Source organism: Amblyraja radiata, chromosome 8, assembly GCF_010909765.2.
Source record: "Amblyraja radiata isolate CabotCenter1 chromosome 8, sAmbRad1.1.pri, whole genome shotgun sequence".
Taxonomy (NCBI): Eukaryota; Metazoa; Chordata; class Chondrichthyes; order Rajiformes; family Rajidae; genus Amblyraja; species Amblyraja radiata.
Genome location: NC_045963.1, coordinates 58755940 through 58778674, shown reverse-complemented (window position 1 = coordinate 58778674; position 22735 = coordinate 58755940). Strand labels below are relative to the sequence as shown.

At 44.4% G+C, this 22735-nt stretch overlaps 1 protein-coding gene across 23 annotated transcripts in view; it reads right to left on the bottom strand.

The window, feature by feature from the left end:
• adgrg6 (adhesion G protein-coupled receptor G6) overlaps positions 1-22735 on the bottom strand; it is a 195230-nt gene that overhangs the window by 14790 nt on the left and 157705 nt on the right. For all 23 annotated transcript variants that reach the window (XM_033026023.1, XM_033026008.1, XM_033026011.1 and 20 more), the window contains 4 exons: positions 21079-21347; positions 15713-15812; positions 10707-10990; positions 347-448 (listed from right to left, as the gene is read on the bottom strand). In XM_033026023.1, coding sequence (XP_032881914.1) covers positions 347-448; positions 10707-10990; positions 15713-15812; positions 21079-21347 — 755 coding nt within the window. The remainder of the gene's footprint in view (positions 1-346; positions 449-10706; positions 10991-15712; positions 15813-21078; positions 21348-22735) is intronic.

The window sequence follows — 22735 nt, the reverse complement described above, 5'->3', positions numbered from 1 at the left end:
CAAGCAAGACAGTCTCAGGGCAAGATTGGAAGCAATACCATTCCAGACCTGTGATGTTTAAGACAGTGACAAATATTGTCATAGTTATAGAATTGTACAGCGCAGAAACAAGCCCCTCACTCCAACCCAGCAATGCCAACCTGGGCTGGTCTTGACTGCCCATATTTGACCATATCCCTCTAAACTTTTCCTTTCTATGAACCAGTCCAAATATCTTTTAAACTTTGTCATGCCGACCAAGTTATCTACTGGAGCTTGTCCCATTTTTCTTCATTTGGCTCCTATCCCTCCAAACCATTCCAATGTTGTGTCCATCTTAGGCAAAATGGCTCTTTTTGGAACATACCTGAATTTTCTGATAGTCTGAATCTGCCACAGCAGAGGTATCGTCTCCATTGTTTCTGTACATTTTCCTTCAGAGCGCAGTGGAAGACAAATATGAAGAAGCCTGTGTTCAATAAAATGAGAATCTAGGTTATACCGACATGCAACAAGCATGAATCACAGTGAGCATCTCAGAGCCCTGGAGATAAAGTCCATGTAGGATTCCAATACCAAATGTGGTTCATTAGATAAGCCCATGTAGAGATTGGAGAAACTTAGATTTTTAAATCCATAATCCTGGCACGGACCTGAAGGGCCTGTTTCCCTGCTGTAATTGTTATATGGTTATATCGTTATCCCCTCGTAATTCATGATCCCTTCTTAATTACAGGATTCATAAATTGATGCTGAGGTAATAAAGAGCAGCCCACGACATTAAATGTGCAGTAGAGACAAGGAGTTAAATGGCCTAAACCTGCTTCATGATCTTATGTTTTAATACCCCTCATTGTCTCCCGATAATAAATTATTTTACACCTTAGGAAGTAGAGGTCAAGCCTGCTCCATCATTCAACAAAATCATGGCTAATGTGACATCTATTACCTCAGTTCTCCTTTCTTTTAATCACCTCCAATTCCTTTATTCCATTAATATTTAATAATCTATTGATAATTTTCTTTACTATATTCAACAATTGAGCCTTCACAACAGTCTTGGGTTGACAATTCAAAAGCAGCGCTCCCTTTTTCTAATCTCTATCCTTATTTTGAGATTGTGATCCCTGGTTCAAAGCACATCAGCCTGGAGAAATATCATCCCTTCATCCAGCCTGTTGGGTCCATAAGAATTTTGTAAAATATCTTACCTTGCCTTCTAAACTCAATATAGTGTCGGCACAGTCTGCTTAATCGCTCAAGATAGACACAAAATGCTGGAGTAAATTAGCGGGACAGAATGAGTCTCAGTCTGAAGAAGGGTCTCGACCCAAAGCATCACCAATTCCTTCTCTCCAAAGATGCTGCCTGTCCCGCTGTGTTACTCCAGCATTTTGTGACTATCTGCGGTATAAACCAGCATTTGCAGTTCCTTTCTACTGCATAATCACTCCACAGGTTGCAGGGAGACCAGATAAAATTATGTGAGGCATAGATAATATTCTGACTCTTTTTACCGAGGGATAGAAACATAGACATAGAAGCATAGAAAATAGGTGCAGGAGGCCATTCGGCCCTTCGAGCCAGCACCGCCATTCATTGTGATCATGACTGATCGTCCCCTATCAATAACCCATGCCTGCCTTCTTCCCATATCCCTTGACTCCAGTAGCCCCTAGAGCTCTATCTAACTCTCTCTTAAATCCATCCAGTGACTTGGCCTCCACTGCCCTCTGTGGCAGGGAGTTCCATAAATTCACAACTCTCTGGGTGAAAAAGTTATTTCTCACCTCAGTCTTAAATGACCTCCCCTTTATTCTAAGACTGTGGCCCCTGGTTCTGGACTCGCCCAACATTGGGAACATTTATCCTGCATCTAGCTTGTCCAGTCCTTTTATAATTTTATATGTTTCTATAAGATTGCCTCTCATCCTTCAAAACTTCAGTGAACACAAGCCTAGTCTTTTCAATCTTTCCTCATATGACAGTCCCACCATCCCAGGGATCAATCTCGTGAACCTACGCTGCACTGCCTCAATCACAAGGATGTCTTTCCTCAAATTAGGAGACCAAAACTGTACACAATACTCCAGATGTGGTCTCACCAAGAGCCTAATACAACTGCAGAAGATCCTCTTTACTCCTATACTGAAATCCTCTTGTTATGAAGGCCAACATTCCATTAATAATAATAATAATACATTTTATTTATGGGCGCCTTTCAAGAGTCTCAAGGACACCTTACAAAAATTTGGCAGGTAGAGGAAAAACATGTGAGGGGAATGAAATAAATAGTAGAGACATGACTAGTACACAAAGTAAAGACAGAATTCAATTCAAAACACAATATGAGGCAATTAATGCACGGATGAAAAGGGAGGGGGACGTGGGGCTAAGGATAGGCAGAGGTGAAGAGATGGGTCTTGAGGCGGGACTGGAAGATGGTGAGGGACACGGAATTGCGGATCAGTTGGGGGAGGGAGTTCCAGAGCCTGGGAGCTGCCCTGGAGAAGGCTCTGTCCCCAAAACTGCGGAGGTTGGACTTGTGGATGGAGAGGAGACCGGCTGATGTGGATCTGAGGGACCGTGAGGGTTGGTAGGCGGAGAGGAGGTCAGTGAGATATGGGGGGGCCAAATGGTGGAGGGCTTTGTAGGTGAGGATAAGGATTTTGTAGGTGATCCGGTGGGAGATGGGAAGCCAGTGAAGTTGTTTGAGGACTGGAGTGATGTGATGCCAGGATTTGGTGTGGGTGATGAGTCGGGCGGCTGCGTTCTGGACCAGTTGGAGTCGGTTGATGTAGGTGGAGCTGATGCCAAGGAGAAGTGAGTTGCAATAGTCCAGTCGGGAGGAGATGAAGGCATGGATGAGTCTTTCAGCAGCGGGAGGTGTGAGACAGGGTCTGAGTTTGGCGATGTTGCGGAGATGAAAGAAGGAGGTTTTAATGACATGGCGGATGTGAGGCTCAAGGGAGAGGGTGGAATCAAAGATCACGCCAAGGTTGCGGGCCTGGGGAGATGGGGAGACAGTGGTGCCGTCGATGGTGAGAGTGGGGTTATTGATTTTGCTGAGTGTGGCTTTGGAGCCTATGAGGAGGAATCCATTAGCTTTCTTCACTGCCTGCTGTACCTGTAAGCCAAATTTCACTGACGTACAAGGACGCCCAGGTCTCGCTGCACGTCCCCCTTACCTAACCTAACCCCATTAAGATAATAATCTGCCCCCTTGTTTTTGCCGCCAAAGTGGATAACCTTACATTGATCTATATTATACTGCATCTGCCACGCATCTGCCCACTCACTCAACCTGTCCAGGTCACCCTGCAACCTCCTAACATCCTCTTCACAGTTCACACTGCCACCCAGCTTTATGTCATCTGCAAACTTGCTAGTGTTGCTCCTAATTCCCTCTTCAAAATCATTAATATATATGGTAAACGGTTGCGGTCCCAACACCGAGCCTTGCGGCACTCCACTCGCCATTCTGAAAAGGACCCGTTCACTCCTACTCTTTGCTTCTGGTCTGCCAACCAATTTTCTATCCATGTCAACACCCTACCCCCAATACCATGTGCTCTAATTTTAGTCACCAGTCTCCCGTGCCGGACCTTATCAAAGGCTTTCTGAAAGTCTAGATACACTACATCCACTGGCACCCCTTCATCCATTTACTTGTCACATCCTCAAAAAATTCCCGAAGATTAGTCAAGCATGATTTCCTTTTCATAAATCCATGCTGACTTGGACTAATCCTTTTACTGCTATCCAAATGCCCCTTTATCACCTCTTTAATAATTGACTCCAGCATCTTTCCCACCACCGAAGTCAGGCTAACTGGTCTGTAATTCCCCGTTTTCTCTCTCGCTCCTTTCTTGAAAAGTGGGATAAAAGCTATCCTCCAATCCACAGGAACTGATCCTGAATCTATTGAACATTGGAAAATGATCACCAATGCATCCACTATTTCTAGAGCCACCTCCCTGAGGACCCTGGGATGCAGACCATCAGGCCCAGGGGATTTATCATCCTTCAGTCCCATTAGCCTACCCAATACTATTTCTCGCCTAATGAAAATTTCTTTCAGTTCCTCTACCCACTTAGATCCTCTGTCCTCCAGTACATCTGGGAGATTCTTTGTGTCTACCTTAGTGAAGACAGATCCGAAGTACCTATTCAACTCTTCTGCCATTTCCTTGTTGCCCATAATAATTTCACCCGTGTCTGCCTTCAAGGGACCCACTTTGACTTTGCTACTCTTTTTCCCTTAACATATCTAAATAAGCTTTTACTGTCCTTCTTTATATTCCTGGCCAGCTTCCCTTCGTACTTCATCTTTTCAGCCCGTATTGCCCGTTTTGTTTCCTTGTGTTGTCCTATGAAAGTTTCCCAATCCTCTGGCTTCTGGCACCTCTTTTCTTTTAGTTTTATTCTATCCCTAACTGCTCTTGTCAGCCACGGCTGCCTCCTACTCCCCTTAGAATCTTTCTTCCTTTTTGGAATGAAATGATTCTGCGTCTTCCGGATTATGCCCAGAAATTCCTGCCATTGCTGTTCCATCGTCATTCCTGCTAGGATCCCTTTCCAGTCTACCTTGGCCAGCTCCCCTCTCATGCCTTCATAGTCCCATTTGTTCAACTGAAATGCAAAATACTAAAGGGCATAGCTTTGTGGAGCTTTAGGAGGCAAGTTTGTTTTTCACATAGAGGGTGGGGGATGCCTATAACATTTTGTTAGGGGAGTTGGTAGAAGCTGATACAATAGTGGTGTTTAAGAAGCATTTAGACAGATACTTGAACAAGCATTAATTGAAGAAATATGGATCATGTGCAGTCAGACGGGAATAGTTTAATTTGTTGTCGTGTTCGACACAAACATGGTGGGCTGAAGGGCCTGTTCCTGTGCTGTTCTGTTGTGGTTTTTAACTCTTCACAACCATATCCCATAACCCCGGAACCATTCTAGTGAAGCTTTATTCAACTCTTTCTATAACAATTACTTTGTAATATGTAGAACAAACTTGTACAAATATTCCATATCCAGTCTCAGTAATTGAATCAAGATTTCTCCATTCCACCTATTGCAATAAGGGCCAATAAGCCATTAGTCTTCCTATTTGCTTGCTGTACATACATGTTACCATTCAGTGATTCTTGTACAAAGACATCCAGCTGAACACCCGCAACTTGTGTTATCTATTCACCATTGGCCAGCGCAGCACTAATTTCCCTTCGTTATTGGCCTTGAGAGATTTGTGGTGCAATTCTCCTCATAGCAGCATTTGGGTAGAGAGATATACGCTTCAACACAAAGGTTCTGATCCACTAAAAGAGCCTTTTCTGGGGGCATTTAAGGACTCTGGAGATAGGCCAAGAGTCACATAAAACCTAAACTAGCAACTTCCCTGAGGGACATTAATGAATTAAACGGATGTTCAATGACCTTTCCATCATTATGTTACAAGATACTAGATACAAGATACATTTATTTGTCACCTGTACCAATTGGTACAGTGGTCGCCATACAGCCATACAAATAAATAATAAAGAGCACAGGACACAATAGTCTTTTTTTAACACAGACATCCCCACACAGCGAGATCAAATTCCCACTGTGAGGGAAGGCTCCAAAAATTCAGTCGTCCTCCTCTGTTGTCCTCCCATGGTTGGGTGGGCTCCCAAACCCCCCCGCTCTCGCCGCTCTGGGCGGCCCGATGTTCAGGCCCGATGGCCGGGGTGATGGAAGTCCGACGTCGGGACTGGAGGACCTCCTCAGCGGCTTGGACATCCGAGTTGGGCATCTCCTACCGGCGTCCAAGGCTCCCGAAGTCCGCAGGCCACACTGGCCGGAGATGCAATGCTGGCGGCCCTCTCCAAAGGGCCCCAGGACTCCGCGATGTTGTTCAGCGCCGGCTGCGCTGGAAGCTCTATGAACCACAGCTCCGCGATGTTGGAGCAGCGGCCAAAAGCTCCGGAGCTCCAAACGGCAATCGAGGTAGGCATCGCCCGCTCCGCGGTGACTCCAGCGCTGCGCCACCGCTGTTGAAGCTCTGGTCCCGTCCCCGGCAGGAAAGGCTGCGCCAATCCAGGTGTTATGCCACGAGGAGGGGGCGAGGGCGCAACTCAGAGAATGTTGAGGAAGTGCTCATTATCCTTCTTCTGAGCACATTGCAGTCTTCTGGAATCAATATTCAATTCAACTAATGCAGATAACTCCCAATTTCTATTCATATCAGATCTGCCTGTTTCTTAGTTTAGAGATACAGCATGGAAACAGGCCCTTCAAACCAGCAAGTCCACACTGACTATCGATCACCCATAAACTAGTTCTATGTTATCCCACTTTTTGACTTTTGCAGACAAGGGGCAATGTACAGAGGCCAATTATCCTACAACCCTGCAAGTCTTTGGAATAGAGGAGAAAACCGGAGTACCTGGAGAAAAAGGAAGTGGTCACAGGGAGAGCGTACAAACTCTGCATAGACATCACCCATAGTCAGGATCGAACCCAGGTCTCTGATGCTGTGAGGTATAGCAACTCTACCACTGCCCCACCATGCTGCCTGCTGTAAGGTTATCATTTGTAACATTAGCAGAGTTCCTCTCATACTCATCTCTGTCATGAATATAATTTTTTTTGAGAGAGATGGGTTAAACACAGGCAAATGGGACTAGCGTAGATGTGCTTCTTGGTCAGCATTGGATTAGTTGGGCTGAAGAGCATGTTTCCGTGCAGTTTGACTGTTTGACTCAAAGACTCTCCCCACAGTCTCTGGCTATCGTGCTGGCATTTTCCAGAATTTCCTTTTCAGTTTTCAGGTTTCAGCGACAATCACCTTTTCTTCTCTTACTCTCGAGAGCTATAATCTTATAGTTATATGGTAGAGAAACAGAGACCTTCAGCTCACCATGTCCATGCCAACCATTGCACCTATCAACAATAAAGCCACTTACCAAAATTAGTTCCTTAGCCATCAATGTCTTGAAAAGCATTTGTTTAAATGTTACATTTAAATGTTACATCTCGACCTCCACCAGCTTTTTGAGCAATGCATTCTAGATTCCAAACAGACTCTGTGTGAAAGAATCTCCCCATAACCTCCTCCTCTCACCTTACACCCGAGCCTTCCTGCCTTCATCATCCCACCATGGGAAAACAGTTCCTCTACCCTTTCTCTCTTACTCATAGTTTCATATAATTCTACCAGGTCACCATCATCCTCCATTCTAGGGAATCAACCACAACCTATCCAAAATCTAAAAACAAGGAACGACAGATGCTGGTTTACACAAAAGGACATAAAGTGCTGGAGTAACTCAGCGAGTCAGGCAGCATCACTGGAGAACATGTATAAGTGACGTTTTGGGTCTGGGTTCGAAGAAGGGTCCCAACCTGAAACGTCATCTATTCGTGTTCTCCAGAGATGCTAGTTGACTCGCTGAGTTACTCCAGCAATTTATATCTTATTTTGTAAACCAGTGATAATATTGGACATTTTAGTGAAAGACAAAATGGAGGATTTCTGCCCTTGCAAAACCTGCTTGGCATATTTTTGCAAAGGCTGCAAAGACCATGAGGATCATGGCTCCAGAATGTCTGTGGCCTGGGAGGAAGTTAAGTACAGGGTGATGTCCAGATGTCCTTTAATTGTTAATATGTATGAAGGTTTTGCAGAAAGGGCCGAGTCTTGCTGCAAATGCATGATCAGGATTGGTTGGGGAATGGTAGTTTATAATATTATTGTTAACTATGTTGCATGGTCTTTGCACTGTTATTTGTGATTGGTCAAGGAGAGGGAACTTGCCCAAATTATTTACATTACCTGGTAAAATGTTTCTTTACTTAAGGGAATAGGAACTTTCTGTCGAAACAATGTAATGGGATATTTTATGATTGGGTTAGGGAACTGTCAATTAATGTATTGTATGATGTTTATTTATGATTGGTTTGTAGGGGTTGCCCCCCCGTCCCTCCGTCCCCATGTATTTCGCTCCACGGGTGATATAGTATATAAGAGGGGAGAGCACATGAGACTATGTCGATCTTCTGGGGTAGCATTTGGGACTGTGATGACCATCTGGAGGTGTCTATTCGCACGAGGCTGAAGGGCTTGGATAAGTAGAGACAAGGATCGGACCCGCGGTGTTGGTTAGGTATTGTATTGGTAGAGTGTTTGTGTTTGGAAAATAAAGGTAGTTGATCCAGTGCTTGACTCAGTGTTTTACTAACGGGGTGAGAATAGGATTGGAATTACACCAGCTTCTGCAATTCCTTGTAACTCAGGGCTAAAAATGAGAGCCACCCTGGAGAAGCTCTTCGTACTTTGACTGAGAGAACAAAGTATCTGCAGAGATGCTGCCTGACCCATTGAGTTACACCGGCACTTTATGTCCTTCTATCCAAAATCTTCTTCTGACTGAAATGTTTCAGTCCACATCCTGGTGAAACTCCTCTGTTCCCTCTCCCACATAATCATATGTGCTGTATGATGACCAAAACTGCACACAATACTATAGCCATATGTTTCTAACAACCATCAGTAATCTATTAGGTAGATGAGTCAGAAAACATTGGGAACACCTGGGTAATTCTGGACTCATCCGATTAGAGATAGCCCATTTGTCTTATCCATCACCTCAACCCATCTCCACCTCACCCCGCAAATTAAAAACAACATTTCCTCTCCTTCCCAATTCTCTTAACAGTTGTTTCTCCTGAAACTGTAACTGTTACTCTTTCCACAGATGCTACCCTGGTGCGTGGAGTTTTGTTATTATTCATTAAACAGATCAATAGTTTTGCAGTTTCAACATTACTGAAACCATCTTTTTTTTTAATTGCAGATGCATTTAATTTAAATTCCCCATCTGGTACATGAACATATCTTTGGATCATTTATTACTGCCTGTGGCTATAATTTCACTGTTTTAAACAGGATGCCTTTGTACTCCATACAATACACCTTTTCTTATGGATACTACCGCATCCATTACCTCTGGAATTATATCCTCAAAATTAGTTCCTCATCTTCAAACAGTCTTTATGCTAGGGATGAATTCTCGATCTTCCAGTCTAGGTCCATGCTGCCCTTCATTTTCTTTCAATCTGCACCTTCTCTGCAGCCGCTACACTGTATTCTGCACTTTATTTATTTTTTGTTTTGCGTTACCTGATGTATCATATGATATAATTTGCCTGGATGGCACGTAAAGCAACATTTAGAAACATAGAAATTAGGTGCAGGAGTAGGCCATTCGTCCCTTCGAGCCTGCACCGCCATTCAATATGATCATGGCTGATCATCCAACTCAGTATCCCGTACCTGCCTTCTCTCCATACCCTCTGATCCCCTTAGCCACAAAGGCCACATCTAACTCCCTCTTAAATATAGCCAATGAACTGGCCTCGACTACCCTCTGTGGCAGAGAGTTCCAGAGATTCACGACTCTCTGTATTTCTCACTACACATGACAATAATAAACCCATACCAATACCAATGTACTTAATTTAAAATATCAATAGACAATAGGTGCAGGAGTAGGCCATTCGGCCCTTCGAGCCAGCACCGTCATTCAATGTGATCACGGCTGATCTTCCACAATCAGTACCCCGTTCCTGTCTTCTCTCCATGTCCCTTAAAAGGCCTGTCCCACCAAGCGAGTTCAGCCAAGAGCTCTCCCGAGTTAAATAAAAAATCAAACTCGTGGTACCTCATCATGAATATTTTTTTACTCGTGGAAATTTTTCAAACTGTTGAAAAAACTTCACGAGTTTCCGAGTGCCTGCCGTTAGCATTACGAGCCGCTACGAGACATCCATGTGCTCTGACGTACTCGCTACGTACATTCTACGTATTTACCACGAGTTTGATTTTTTTTTAAACTCGGGAGAGCACTTGAATGAACTCGTACAGTGGGACAGGGCTAATACTCCACTATCTCTAAGAGCTCTATCTAACTCTCTCTTGAAAGCATCCAGAGAACCAGCCTCCACCGCTCTCTGAGACAGAGAATTCCACAGACTCACAACTCTCAGTGTGAAAAAGTTTTTTCTCATCTCCATTCTAAATGGCTTACCACTTATTCTTAAACTATGGCCCCTGGTTCATGTTACTGTAGGTTATCATTTATTGGGCAGTGGGACAAAATGCCCTCTGGTGCTCAATGATCTCCCGATGGAGATTCCTTTCCACCATGTACTACCACTTTGGTCTCATTACCCTCATCCAAATCTACTCGCCTTTACACTTTCCTTTCTGTAGATTTGAAGGAGTCAGCCAGGGTCCACCTGGTGTTTGAACCTAGCTATTCATCCTTGTCTCTGGCTACGATTCCACTGTTTTAAACACTACATCTTTGTGCTATATACATTGCACCTTTTCTTAAGGACACAACCACATTCATTCCCTTGAAATTGTCTGACGCACTTCCAAAAACTCTTCAACATTAGTTCCTCAACCCATCTTTGATTCCTCTGAATGCCGAAAGACACAAGCTATACTCTTCAATTGTAGACATTCTGGGGGCACTTTGTTTGCTTGCAAGGTTTTTGCTTCAGTTGCTGATTGGGGTAAATATGCCAGAGTAGAACGGGTGTCATGGGTTATCAGGAGAAGGCAGGAAAATGGAATTAGGATGCAGAGATCAGCCATGATTGAATGGTGGAGTAGACCCGTTGGACTGAATGGCCTAATTCTACTCCTGTAACTTGTGAACTTGTGAGAATGGCAATACCTTGTATGGAGTTGAAGATTGCGAACAGGTACATGAAGCTGAGGTGCACTGGGCCCCAGGCGAAGAATGCAAAGCCCCACGTCATTCCCAAGAGGAACGTCAAGCTGGTGACACTTCGGAGATTGCGCAGGATCTCCTCCCTCAGGTTACGGTTGCTCTTCTTCCCATTCCTTCCGCAGATCTGGATTAACACCACTACGAACATAGAGATGTTCATCAAGAAGAGGATCGCAAAGTAACAGACGCAGGTCACGTAGAAAACCACCTTCTCCTCGATCCAACAGCTGTAGGAGGGAGTGAGAGAGAAGCAGTTAGGATTTCATACCAACTACAAGACACACAACGATGTCATTTGGCCCGTCATGTTCATGCCTGCTCTCTACACAACATTCCGCCAGTCCCATTCCCTTAATTTACTCACAGACCTGCCACTTACTTTCATTTACAAGTCCATCAACTCCCTTTGTTTTTAATACTTTTGACACCGACCCACCATGGGAGGTATTTACAGCAGTCAAATACCCTACCAGTATGTCTTTGAGTTCCAGGAGGAAACTGGAGGTCTTGGAGAAAGGGCCACAAGGTCACAGCGAGAACATGCAAATTCCATGCAGATATCACCAGGGGGCACCATTGTGAAGAGTTTCTGGACCTATGAAGCTGCATAACTAACTGCTGTTCCACTGTGCCACCACAATCCGACTTGAGATTGGTGAAGGGAATCATAAAGCTTTAACAGAATAAGGCTGTTAACCCATTGTGTTCATGCCAGGCATGAATTGACTCAGTCTACTTCTTAATTTTTGAACCATACGATGCAGGGGGTGGGAGTTCAGCCACTGTTTCCATGCAAGTCAAAAAAGAGCTCCCCAACTGAACTCTGCCCTCCCACGCTTTCAAACACACATCCAAGCACCTTTTAAATGTGATGAAGATAAATGTATCCACTAATCCTTTAAGACAATGGGTTCCACCCTTCCAACACTTTCCAGCTGAAGATTAGATTTTCCTTATCTCCCCTTTAATTTTTCTTCCAATTATTTTAAATCCACATTCTTTGGTTTAGATGCCATTACGCCATAAAAAGCGCAGAAATGATTTACAAGGACCTTGCCAGGACTCAAGGAACTGAGCTATGGGAGAGATTGGACAGGCTGGGACTTTATTCCTTGGAGCTTAAGTGGCCAAGGGGTGATCATATAGATGAAAGGGGTGATCGTATAGATGAAAATAGTATGAAAGCATGAGAGGAATAGATAGGGTGAATACAGCTTTTTCCCCCTCAGAAATGGAGGGCTAAAAAACTAGACAATAGACCATAGGCAATAAACAATAGACAATAGGTGCAGGAGTAGGCCATTCGGCCCTTTGAGCGAGCACCACCATTCAATGTGATCATGGCTGATCATCCCCAATCACTACCTTCTCCCCATAACCCCAGACTCTGCTATCTTTAAGAGCACTAGCTAGCTAGCTCTTGAAAGTATCTAGAGAACTGGCCTCCATCACCCTCTGAGGCAGAGAATTCCACAGACTCACAACTCTCTGTGTGAAAAAGTGTTTCCTCATCTCTGTTCTAAATGGCTTACCCCTTATTTTTAAACTGTGGCCGCTGGTTCTGGACTTCCTCAACATCGGGGAACATGTTTCCTGCCTCTATCGTGTTCAAACCCTCAATAATCTTACATGTTTCAATAATTTTATTGAAATATAAATGTCAATAGATTTATGGTAAGAGGGGAAAGATTTAATTGAATCTGAGGAACAATCTTTTCATACAGAGAGTGGTGCACATATGGAACGATCTGCCAGAGGAAGTGGTTGAAATATAATTTCAAAGACATTCTTGATACGAAATGTTTAAAGACATATGGGTCAAATGTGGGCAAATGATACCAGCTTAAATGAACATCTTGGTCAGAAGGGCCAAAGAGTCTTGACCGTGTGCTATGATTTTATGTCGGTACATTCTCTGTTTTTAGATACAGATCTTTCCTATTTACTGAGTTTATTGTCTCCAACATTTTTTGTTGAGATTTCATATTTCTTTTTTAAAATGTATTTCTTCTTAATTTTTTTTATTGAGGAACGTATACAGTTTGTGTGATTAGCCAGTCAAGACACTGAAGTGTTTGCAGCCCTGGAGCAGACGTATTGGCCGCTGGTCAGGAAACCTGAATGTGTGAGTCACCCGCTGTGACTTCATTATTAACCTATAACCAAGTTCGGTTGAACTGCCTCTGCATTCTACCGTAACTAAGGCGATATTTTGCAAACTATAACAGCAGTGCTGGAAGATAACTTGGGTGGCAGGATTACTTGGCTCTGACACTCAGTGATACACAGCAAGAGAGTTATGCAGCTCACGGTTTAACCCTTGCACTCCCAGCAAAATTCTCGGAGGCTGCAGCTGCCTTAAATTCATCCGCTCCACCAGCTGTTCCCGGGGGAAACCTGAGCATCCAAGCTCCCCTCCTCCAGAACTGTCAGCAACTATGTCTATTCCCAGATATGTGACCAGAGCCAGGAGCGCTGGGTTTTAGTGTGTGAATGATTAATGGAGGTTAATGGACTTCCCATGGAAGATACATCGCCAGTCCCTTGAGCAATATTGCTCTCCAGATAACGCTGTAAACAGGTAAATTGATTATTCACTTCATATTCACTTTTGGAAGCTTGCACATTGACAGCCTGAGACATGCTAACCAATACACAACAGCATATAGTTATTAGGTTCATAACTTCATAATTCAAAGGAGCAGAATTAGGCCATTCGGCCCATCTAGTCTACTCCACCATTCAATCAAGGCTGATCTATCTTTCCCTCTCAATCCATTCGCATGCCTTCTCCTCATAACACTTGACACCCTTACTAGCCAAGAATCTGTCAATCTCCGCTTTAGAAATACCAAATTACTTGGCCTCCACAACCATCTGTGGCAAAGAATTCCACAGATTCACCACCCACTAACTAAAGAAATTCCTCCTCCTCTCCTTTCTAAAGGTACGCCCTTTATTCTGAGACTGTGCCCTCTGGTGCTGGACTCTCCCACTAATGGAAACATTCTCTCTACATCAACTCATTCCAGGTCTTGCACTATCTGGTAGGTTTCATTGAGGTCCCCCCTCGTGCTTCTAAATTCCAGCGTGTACAGGCCCAGTGCGGTCAAACATTCATCATACATTAACCCAACCATCGCTGGGATCATTTGCGTAAACCTCCTCTGGACCCTCTCCTACAGCGGAATACCCGTCCTCAGATATGGGGCCCAATGACTTCTATACAGCAGAACATAGAATATCACAGCTCAGAAACAGCCCTTCAGCCCACTATGTCTGTGCCAAACATGACGGCAACTTAAATTAATTCTTCTCTGCACATCCTTCCATTCTCTGCACAATAAAAGCCATCACTCCCAGTGGAAAAACCTGTCCTGCACATCTCCTTTAAATTATTCTCCCCCTCACCTAAAAGCTGTGCCCTCTAGTATTTGACTCATCCACCCTGGGCAGGAGGTTCTGACTGTCTACCCTATCTATGACTCTTATAACATTATCTTCTGCATTTGGTTTATTTTCTCTTTCGCATTACCTGATGTACTCATGTACGGGATGGTTTGCACTCAAAATAAAGTTTTTCTCTGTATCTTGGAACACGTGATAATAATAAACAATAACTTATAAAATGACACAAATTGCGAGAGTAACCCAACGAGTCAGGCAGTATCTCTGGAAGACATAGATAGGTGACATTTTGGGTCGGAATCCTTCTTCAGACTGGGTTTCTATGTCTTCCAGTTTTGCACATCTTCCAGAGATGCTGCCTGACCCACTGAGGTACTCCATTACTTTTTGTTTTTTTTTGTAAATTAGCATCTGCAGTTCCTTGTGTCCACAACTTGCTCAATCATGGAAGGAAATTATCAGGCCAACAAGGAAATGTTTCAAGAATATGCTCAAAGCTTGGGGAGTGCAGCATCCTTATTGGCATTAAATATTGGCTATATTTAAGAGGGAGTTAGATGTGGCCCTTGTGGCTAAAGGGATCAGGGGGTATGGAGAGATGGCAGGTACAGGATACTGAGTTGGATGATCAGCCATGATCATATTGAATGGCGGTGCAGGCTCGAAGGGCCGAATGGCCTACTTCTGCACCTATTTTCTATGTTTCTATGTTTCTATCCTCACAGACTTCTGCAATCTCCGGCTCATGCCCTTGACACCCTTGACACCATTGAATGTTTCCACTAGTGGAAGAGTCCAGCACAGTCTCAGAATAAAGGGTGTACCTTTAGAAAGGCGAGGAGGAGGAATTTTTTTAGTTAGAGGGTAGTGAATCTGTGGAATTCTTTGTCAGATGGCTTTGTAATTGGATATTTTTAAAGCGGAGATTGACAGATTCTTGGTTAGTAAGGGTATCAAGGGTTATGAAGTCATGAGCAGAAAAGGATTATTTGGGATGGTATTGAGAGTCTCGAATCCATGCACTGGAAATTGGGCAGCATAGTGGCGCAGCAGTAGAGTTGCTGCCTTACAGCGCCAGAGACTAGGGTTCAATCCTAACTATGGGTGCTGTCTTTATGGAGTTTGTACGGTCTCTCTGTGACCCCATGGGTTGCTCCTGCTTCCTCCACCACTCCAAAGACATTGAGGTTTGTAGGTTAATTGGCTTCGTTAAAATTGTAAGTTGGCTCTAGTGTGTAGGATAGTGTTAGTGTACAGTGTGATCGCTGTTAGACATGGATCCGATGGGCCAAAATGCGTGTTTCTGCACAGTATCTCTAAAGTGTAAAGACCAAAGTAAATGTGCATAGGCATAACGCGGAGGAAGGAATACACCACCTCATGATCAACACACTGTGTCAAACACCTCCTGCCCCATTTGTGAAAGAGTCCCTGGTTCCCACATTGGCCTCACTGTGCCACCATAGACCCCACAGCATCAGAGTTAATGCAAGAACACGTCAACCCTGGGAGATAGCCTCAGAACAAGAGGAGAAACTCACAATTCGGAGCCACTGTCTGTGTCGTCCTTGCCATACACTGATACCCCGTAGAAATCCGTGCGAATTGAAAAGACGATTAACACCACCAGTGCAGGCAAGCCTGTGAACACACAACGGAAGGGAAATATAAAGTCATAGAAACATACAGCACAGAAACAGGCCCATCATCCCAACACGTCCATGCCGATTAAGGACCCCATCAAAGCTTATCCTATTTGGCCATATATGACCCACATCCCTCTAAACATTTCTATCTATATACCTACCCAGATACCCATTAAATCAAGTCAAGTCAAGTCAAGTTTATTCGTCACATACACATACGAGATGTGCAGTGAAATGAAATGTGCCGTTATTGTAGCTGCCTCAATCACTTCCTTTAGCAGCTTGTTCCATTATGCACCAGCCTCTCTACGAAAATGTAGCAGGCAATGAAGGCATTGACGTGAAGAAAGCAAATGGCATGTTGGCCTTCATAGCGAGAGGATTTGACTATAGGAGCAAGGAGGTCCTACTGCAGTTGTACAGGGTCGTGGTGAGACCACACCTGGAGCATTGTGTGCAGTGTTGGTCTCCTAATTTGACGAAGGACATTCTTGCTATTGAGGGAGTGCAGTGTAGGTTCACCAGGTTAATTCCCGGGATGGGGGGACTGACATATGATGAAAGAATGGATCGACTGGGCTTATATTCACTGGAATTTAGGATGAGAGGGGATCTTATAGAAACATATACAATTCTTAAGAGATTGAACCAGCTAGATGCAGGAAAAATGTTCCCAATGTTGGAGGAGTTCAGACCAGGGGTCACAGTTTGACAATGAGAGGTAGGTCATTTAGAACTGAGTAGAGGAAAGAAATTGTCACTCAGAGTTGTGAATCTGTGGAATTCTCTGCCATAGAAGGCAGTGGAAGCCAATTCACTGGATGTTTTCAAGAGAGAGTTATGCCCGTCCCACTTAGGAAACCTGATCGGAAACCTCTGGAGACTTTGCGCCCCACCCAAGGTTTCCGTGCGGTTCCCAGAGGTTCCTGGAGGTTGCGATGCTAGTTGAAGGTGGTTGCCGGAGGTTGCAGTACCTGCAACCTCCGGCAACCACAACCTCCGGCAACCACTACCTGCAACCTCCGGCAACCACCTTCAACTAGCATCGCAACCGGCTTCGACTAAAAAATTACCTATTTTTAAAATGGCAACCTATTTTTAGTCGCGGCCGTTTTTTAATTTTTTTAAATATTCGCCGGAACATAGAAGAAGTGGAAACCACTTTCGACCATTAGGGAGACTGACAAAAACCTCCGGGAACCGCACGAAAACCTTGGGTGGGGCACAAAGTCTCCAGAGGTTTCCATTCAGGTTTCCTAAGTGGGACAGGGCCATAAGATATAGCTCTCAGGGCTAATGGAAGTAAGGGATCTGGGAAAAAGCAGGAATGGGGTACTGATTTAGGATGATCAACCATGATCATATTGAATGGCGATGCTGACTTGTTTCTATGTTGCCCCTCAGGTTCCAACTAAATATTTTCCCTCTAACTATAAACCTATGCTCTCTAGTTCTTGATTCAACTCCACTAGTGCAAAGACTCTGTGCATTCTTCCTAAAGGGGCTGTCCCACTGCGGTGACCTAATCCGCGAGTTCAGACGAGTTTGCCCTCGACTCATACTCGCAGCATGGTCGACACGAGGTCCTAAGAGGTCTTTGTAACTCTCCTTCATGCTCGAGAGTAGTACCCGCGTACTCGAGGTCTCAGCTAGGTCGTGGCGTATTTTTCAACATGTTGAAAAATGCCCGCGAGTAAAGAAAGGTCGCCATGGAAAAAAATAGATTTTTTTTTACTCGTAGGTTTAGTCGAGGTAGGTAGTAGTAGGTCGGCATGTTATTCGTAGGTAATCGAAGGTAGTCGAAGGCAATCGAAGGTAGTCGAAGGTAGTTGTAGATAGTCTTCAACATAGTCGAAGGGAGGTCATAGGAGATCGAAGGAGGTCATCTTCACTCTCCACTATTCGGTGTCTGATTTTCCCGAAGTTAGTCGAAGCTAGTCGAAGCTAGTCTTCAACATGGTCGAAGGAGGTCTTCAACATGGTCGAAGGAGGTCTTCAACATGACACTTTTTCAAACTCTCCTAAACTCTTCTAAACTCGCCAATTAGGTCACCGCAGTGGGACAGCCCCTTAACTATCCCACTCATGGCATCCAACACTGTAATATCACCCCTCAGCCTCCTGCACTCCAACAAATAAAATCCCAGCCTGTCCAATCTCTCGCTGTAGCTCAGGCCCCCAAATCTTGGTAATACCTTTGCAAATCCTTTCTGTCCCCTTTTCCAGCTTGAAGACACCTTTCCTATAGCAGGGTGACTAAAGCTGAACACAATACTGTTGTCTCACCTATGTACTGTACAAGTGCAACATAACATCTCAACTTCTATAATGAATGCCCTGACTGATGATAGCCACATGCCTTTGGAGAATAATATATCCAGCCCACACTGCAAATCTGGAAGAACAACATCATTTCTTTAGATCAGATGTACGGTCACAGCATAAACGGGAACTGAGAACCCTGCAAGAAAGTTTCACTCTCTGTCTGGGTCACCATGACTTAAACACACTCAGTTATTTTTCATTCTCAGGATACTAGTGTTGCTGGCAAGGCCAGTTTACATCACCAGTTCCCAGTTGCCATTGAGAAGGTGGTGGTGTCATACCTTCTTCATCCACTGCCTCCCAAATGGTTATAATATGGAGACTTCAAACGTGTATGTTTCTATGTTCTAGATTTCTATGTAGGCCCAGCAACCGAATTAGGATGGGGTGCGATGGTGAAATGGTATGTGGGTGTGATGGTGTTCTTGTATGTGATGGTGTGTTTTAGTGAGAGATGGTGTGTGACGAGTGAGGGTGTGTGATAGTTGTGATAGTGAGATGTAGTGGGATAGTGTGCGATAGTGTGTGATTGTAAGGGTGTGTGATGGTGTGCGCAGTGTTTCATAGTGTGATGCTATGTGATGATCTGATGATAGGTGATGGTCTGATGATATGTGAAGGTGTGGGATAGTGCGTGATCGTGTGTGGTGGTGTGATGGCGTGCGGTAGTGTGAGATGTGGGATTATGTGTGGTGGTGGATGGCTGTCACTATGTGATAGTGTGTGATGGTGTGCAATGGTTTGCAATCGTGTGTGATAGTGTGAGATGGTGTGTGATTATGTGTGGTGGTGGGTGCTGAAGTTTGATGGCGTGTCCTCGTGTGATGGTGTGTGCGATGGTTTGCAATAGTGTGGGAAAGTGTGAAATGGTGTGGGATTATATGGTGGTGGGTGCTGATATGTGATAGTGTGTGATTGTGTGATGATGTGAGATATGTGAGGGTATGTGAAGGTGAGTGATGGTCTGATGGTGTATGATGATGGTGTGTTGTGATGTGTGATGGTGTGGATGCCGTATAATGGCATATGAGTGTGTGATGATGTGCGATGGTGTGTGTTGGAGTGCAAGGGTGTTTCTTAAACAAGGATGTTTGATGGTGTGTTGAGGTTGTTTGATGATATGACAGTGTGTGATGATGGTGTTGTAGGGAGTTTGATAGTGTGGCGGTGTGTGATTAAGGTATATGAGGGTGTTAGATGGTGTGGCGCTGTGTGGTGGTTTGTGATGGTTTGTGAGGGAGTGCGGGGAAGTGGGAGGGTCTGATGGTGTGTGACAATGGTGAGGTTCAATGGCGTGTAAGGGTGTTTAATGGTGTGATGGTATGTGATGATGCTATGTGATGATGGTGTGTGAGTGTGTTCGATAGTGTGATAGTGTGTGGTGATTTGTGAGGAGGCGAGAGGAAGTGTGAGCATGCGATGATGTATGATGATGGTGGGGTGTGGTGTGATGAGGGTGGGTGGTGCAATCTTGCCGCCACTTGTGAACAAAGGTCACACATTTGTTGAAAAACCCTCAGCATCACTGCAGTGCATTCTGAAGATAGCACCTTGCATTCCTGTCCTTCTGCCTTCCATTTTAAGCCTTTTGATTATTTCCTGCAACTATTCATGAAATTTGTTATGGTTCATGTACATAAACTTCAAAATCTTTCAGCACCTCCACTGTATCTAGCATATCACCATGCAGCAAATGCTTCCATCCTACTTTGGTATCCAAGTGGAGTCCACACCTCAAAATCCATTAGCCATTGTTTTGAGTATTTGCTTCATCGAAGGACATTGCATTATATTTTAATGTTTCCATCTACACGACTTACTTTAGTGCCAAGTCTAGAATCTTCGATAAAACGGATCCATATTTCAAATCCCGCTATCTAAGAATTTTATAAAAATGGTGAAAATGTGCGGCCCTGACAACATTTTTTGAAGATCAACAAATGTCGCATCTTGCCCATTATCCCCACTCTCTGATTAAAATCTCTCCTGTTTAAGCATAATCTTATAGAAACTTACAACATTCTTAAGGGGTTGGACAGGCTAGATGCAGGAAGATTATTCCCGATGTTGGGGAAGTCCAGAACTAGGGGTCACAGTTTAAGGATAAGAGGGAAGTCTTTTAGGAGCGAGATGAGAAAATCATTTTTTACACAGAGAGTGGTGAATCAGTGGAATTCTCTTCCACAGAAGGTAGTTGAGGCCAGTTCATTGGCTATATTTAAGAGGGAGTTAGATGTGGCCCTTGTGGCTAAAGGGATCAGGGGGTATGGAGAGAATGCAGGGATGTGATACTGAGTTGGATGATCAGCCAGTATCATATCGAATGGCGGTGCAGGCTCGAAGGGCCGAATGGCCTACTCCTGCACCTATTTTCTATGTTTCTATGTTTCTATAATCTGAAATGCTGTGGCATTGCTTATAAGAAGCCATGAGACATAGATCTCTGGAACTAAGAAATAATTGAAACAGGCTAAACAGACATAAGAATGAAAGAGGAATAAAAGAAACAGGTACAGCCCAGAAACAGGCACACAGAGCAACAAGCAGAACAAAAGAACAGATGGAGTAGAAACAGGTGGGATAATGAAACAGGTGAAACAGAGAATAGACAAAGCCAAGAAACAGGTCAAACAGGGGAACAGACTGAACAAGGAAACAAGGAAAACAGAGGAATGGGCAGAACAAAAGCACAGGTAGTCTGAAAAAGGGTCTCGACCTGAAACGTCACCCATTCTTTCTCTCCAGAGATGCTGGTGGATTATCACAGTCTGATTATCCTGGAGTTGGCAGCACAATTCATTTTGTATTTCAGTCTCCTTCCTGACATGCGTTAACAGGTGGGAAGATAAAGGAACAGGCAGAAGAAAGAAACAGGCAGAACAAAAACGGGAGTTAAAGAAACAAGCGCAACAGAGACACAAGCGGGACGGACTTACCCCAGCCGATGATGCAGAATTTGAGCATGTACTTTCTGATGTAGGTATTGAAGACCTTGACCAGGGCGATGTACATGTGAACTGCTTCGAGCCCCATCCAGGTGAAGGAAGCCAGCAGGAAGAAGTGAAGAAGAACCGCAACGGCAATGCACAGCCCGGCGATGTTGAACGACGCTATCCAGCCGTTGATCAGGAAGATAAAGTTCAGGAAGAAGAGCGAAGTGCTGAGATTCATCAGGATCTTTGACGGATAATCACGACGCAGTTTGCTGGAGGAGGCAGGGCGATGGTTAATTCACTTCTTACTGCGTTATCTCCTCCAGTCTACTCATGTTTGTTGTTAATGTTACTTATCAGATCGTAATTGTGACCATATTTCAGAGCCCCACAGTACCTTAGATATCCTACATGAAACAAAGGCAGGAGGAAATGGGCAGATGCATTTCCCCCCGATGCTCTGGCTTATTTTTAGAAACATAGAAACATAGAAACATAGAAATTAGGTGCAGGAGTAGGCCATTCTGCCCTTCGAGCCTGCACCGCCATTCAATATGATCATGGCTGATCATCCAACTCAGTATCCCGTACCTGCCTTCTCTCCATACCCTCTGATCCCCTTAGCCACAAGGGCCACATCTAACTCCCTCTTAAATATAGCCAATGAACTGGCCTCGACTACCCTCTGTGGCAGGGAGTTCCAGAGATTCACCACTCTCTGTGTGAAAAAAGTTCTTCTCATCTCGGTTTTAAAGGATTTCCCCCTTATCCTTAAGCTGTGACCCCTTGTCCTGGACTTCCCCAACATCGGGAGCAATCTTCCTGCATCTAGCCTGTCCAACCCCTTAAGAATTTTGTAAGTTTCTATAAGATCCCCTCTCAATCTCCTAAATTCTAGAGAGTATAAACCAAGTCTATCCAGTCTTTCCTCATAAGACAGTCCTGACATCCCAGGAATCAGTTTGGTGAACCTTCTCTGCACTCCCTCTATGGCAATAATGTCCTTCCTCAGATTTGGAGACCAAAACTGTACGCAATACTCCAGGTGTGGTCTCACCAAGACCCTGTACAACTGCAGTAGAACCTTCCTGCTCCTATACTCAAATCCTTTTGCTATGAAAGCTAACATACCATTCGCTTTCTTCACTGCCTGCTGCACCTGCATGCCCACTTTCAATGACTGGTGTACCATGACACCCAGGTCTCGCTGCATCTCCCCTTTTCCTAGTCGGCCACCATTTAGATAATAGTCTGCTTTCCTGTTTTTGCCACCAAAATGGATAACCTCACATTTATCCACATTATACTGCATCTGCCAAACATTTGCCCACTCACCCAGCCTATCCAAGTCACCTTGCAGTCTCCTAGCATCCTCCTCACAGCTAACACTGCCCCCCAGCTTAGTGTCATCCGCAAACTTGGAGATATTGCCTTCAATTCCCTCATCCAGATCATTAATATATATTGTAAATAGCTGGGGTCCCAGCACTGAGCCTTGCGGTACCCCACTAGTCACTGCCTGCCATTGTGAAAAGGACCCGTTTACTCCTACTCTTTGCTTCCTGTTTGCCAGCCAGTTCTCTATCCACATCAATACTGAACCCCCAATGCCGTGTGCTTTAAGTTTGTAAACTAATCTCTTATGTGGGACCTTGTCGAA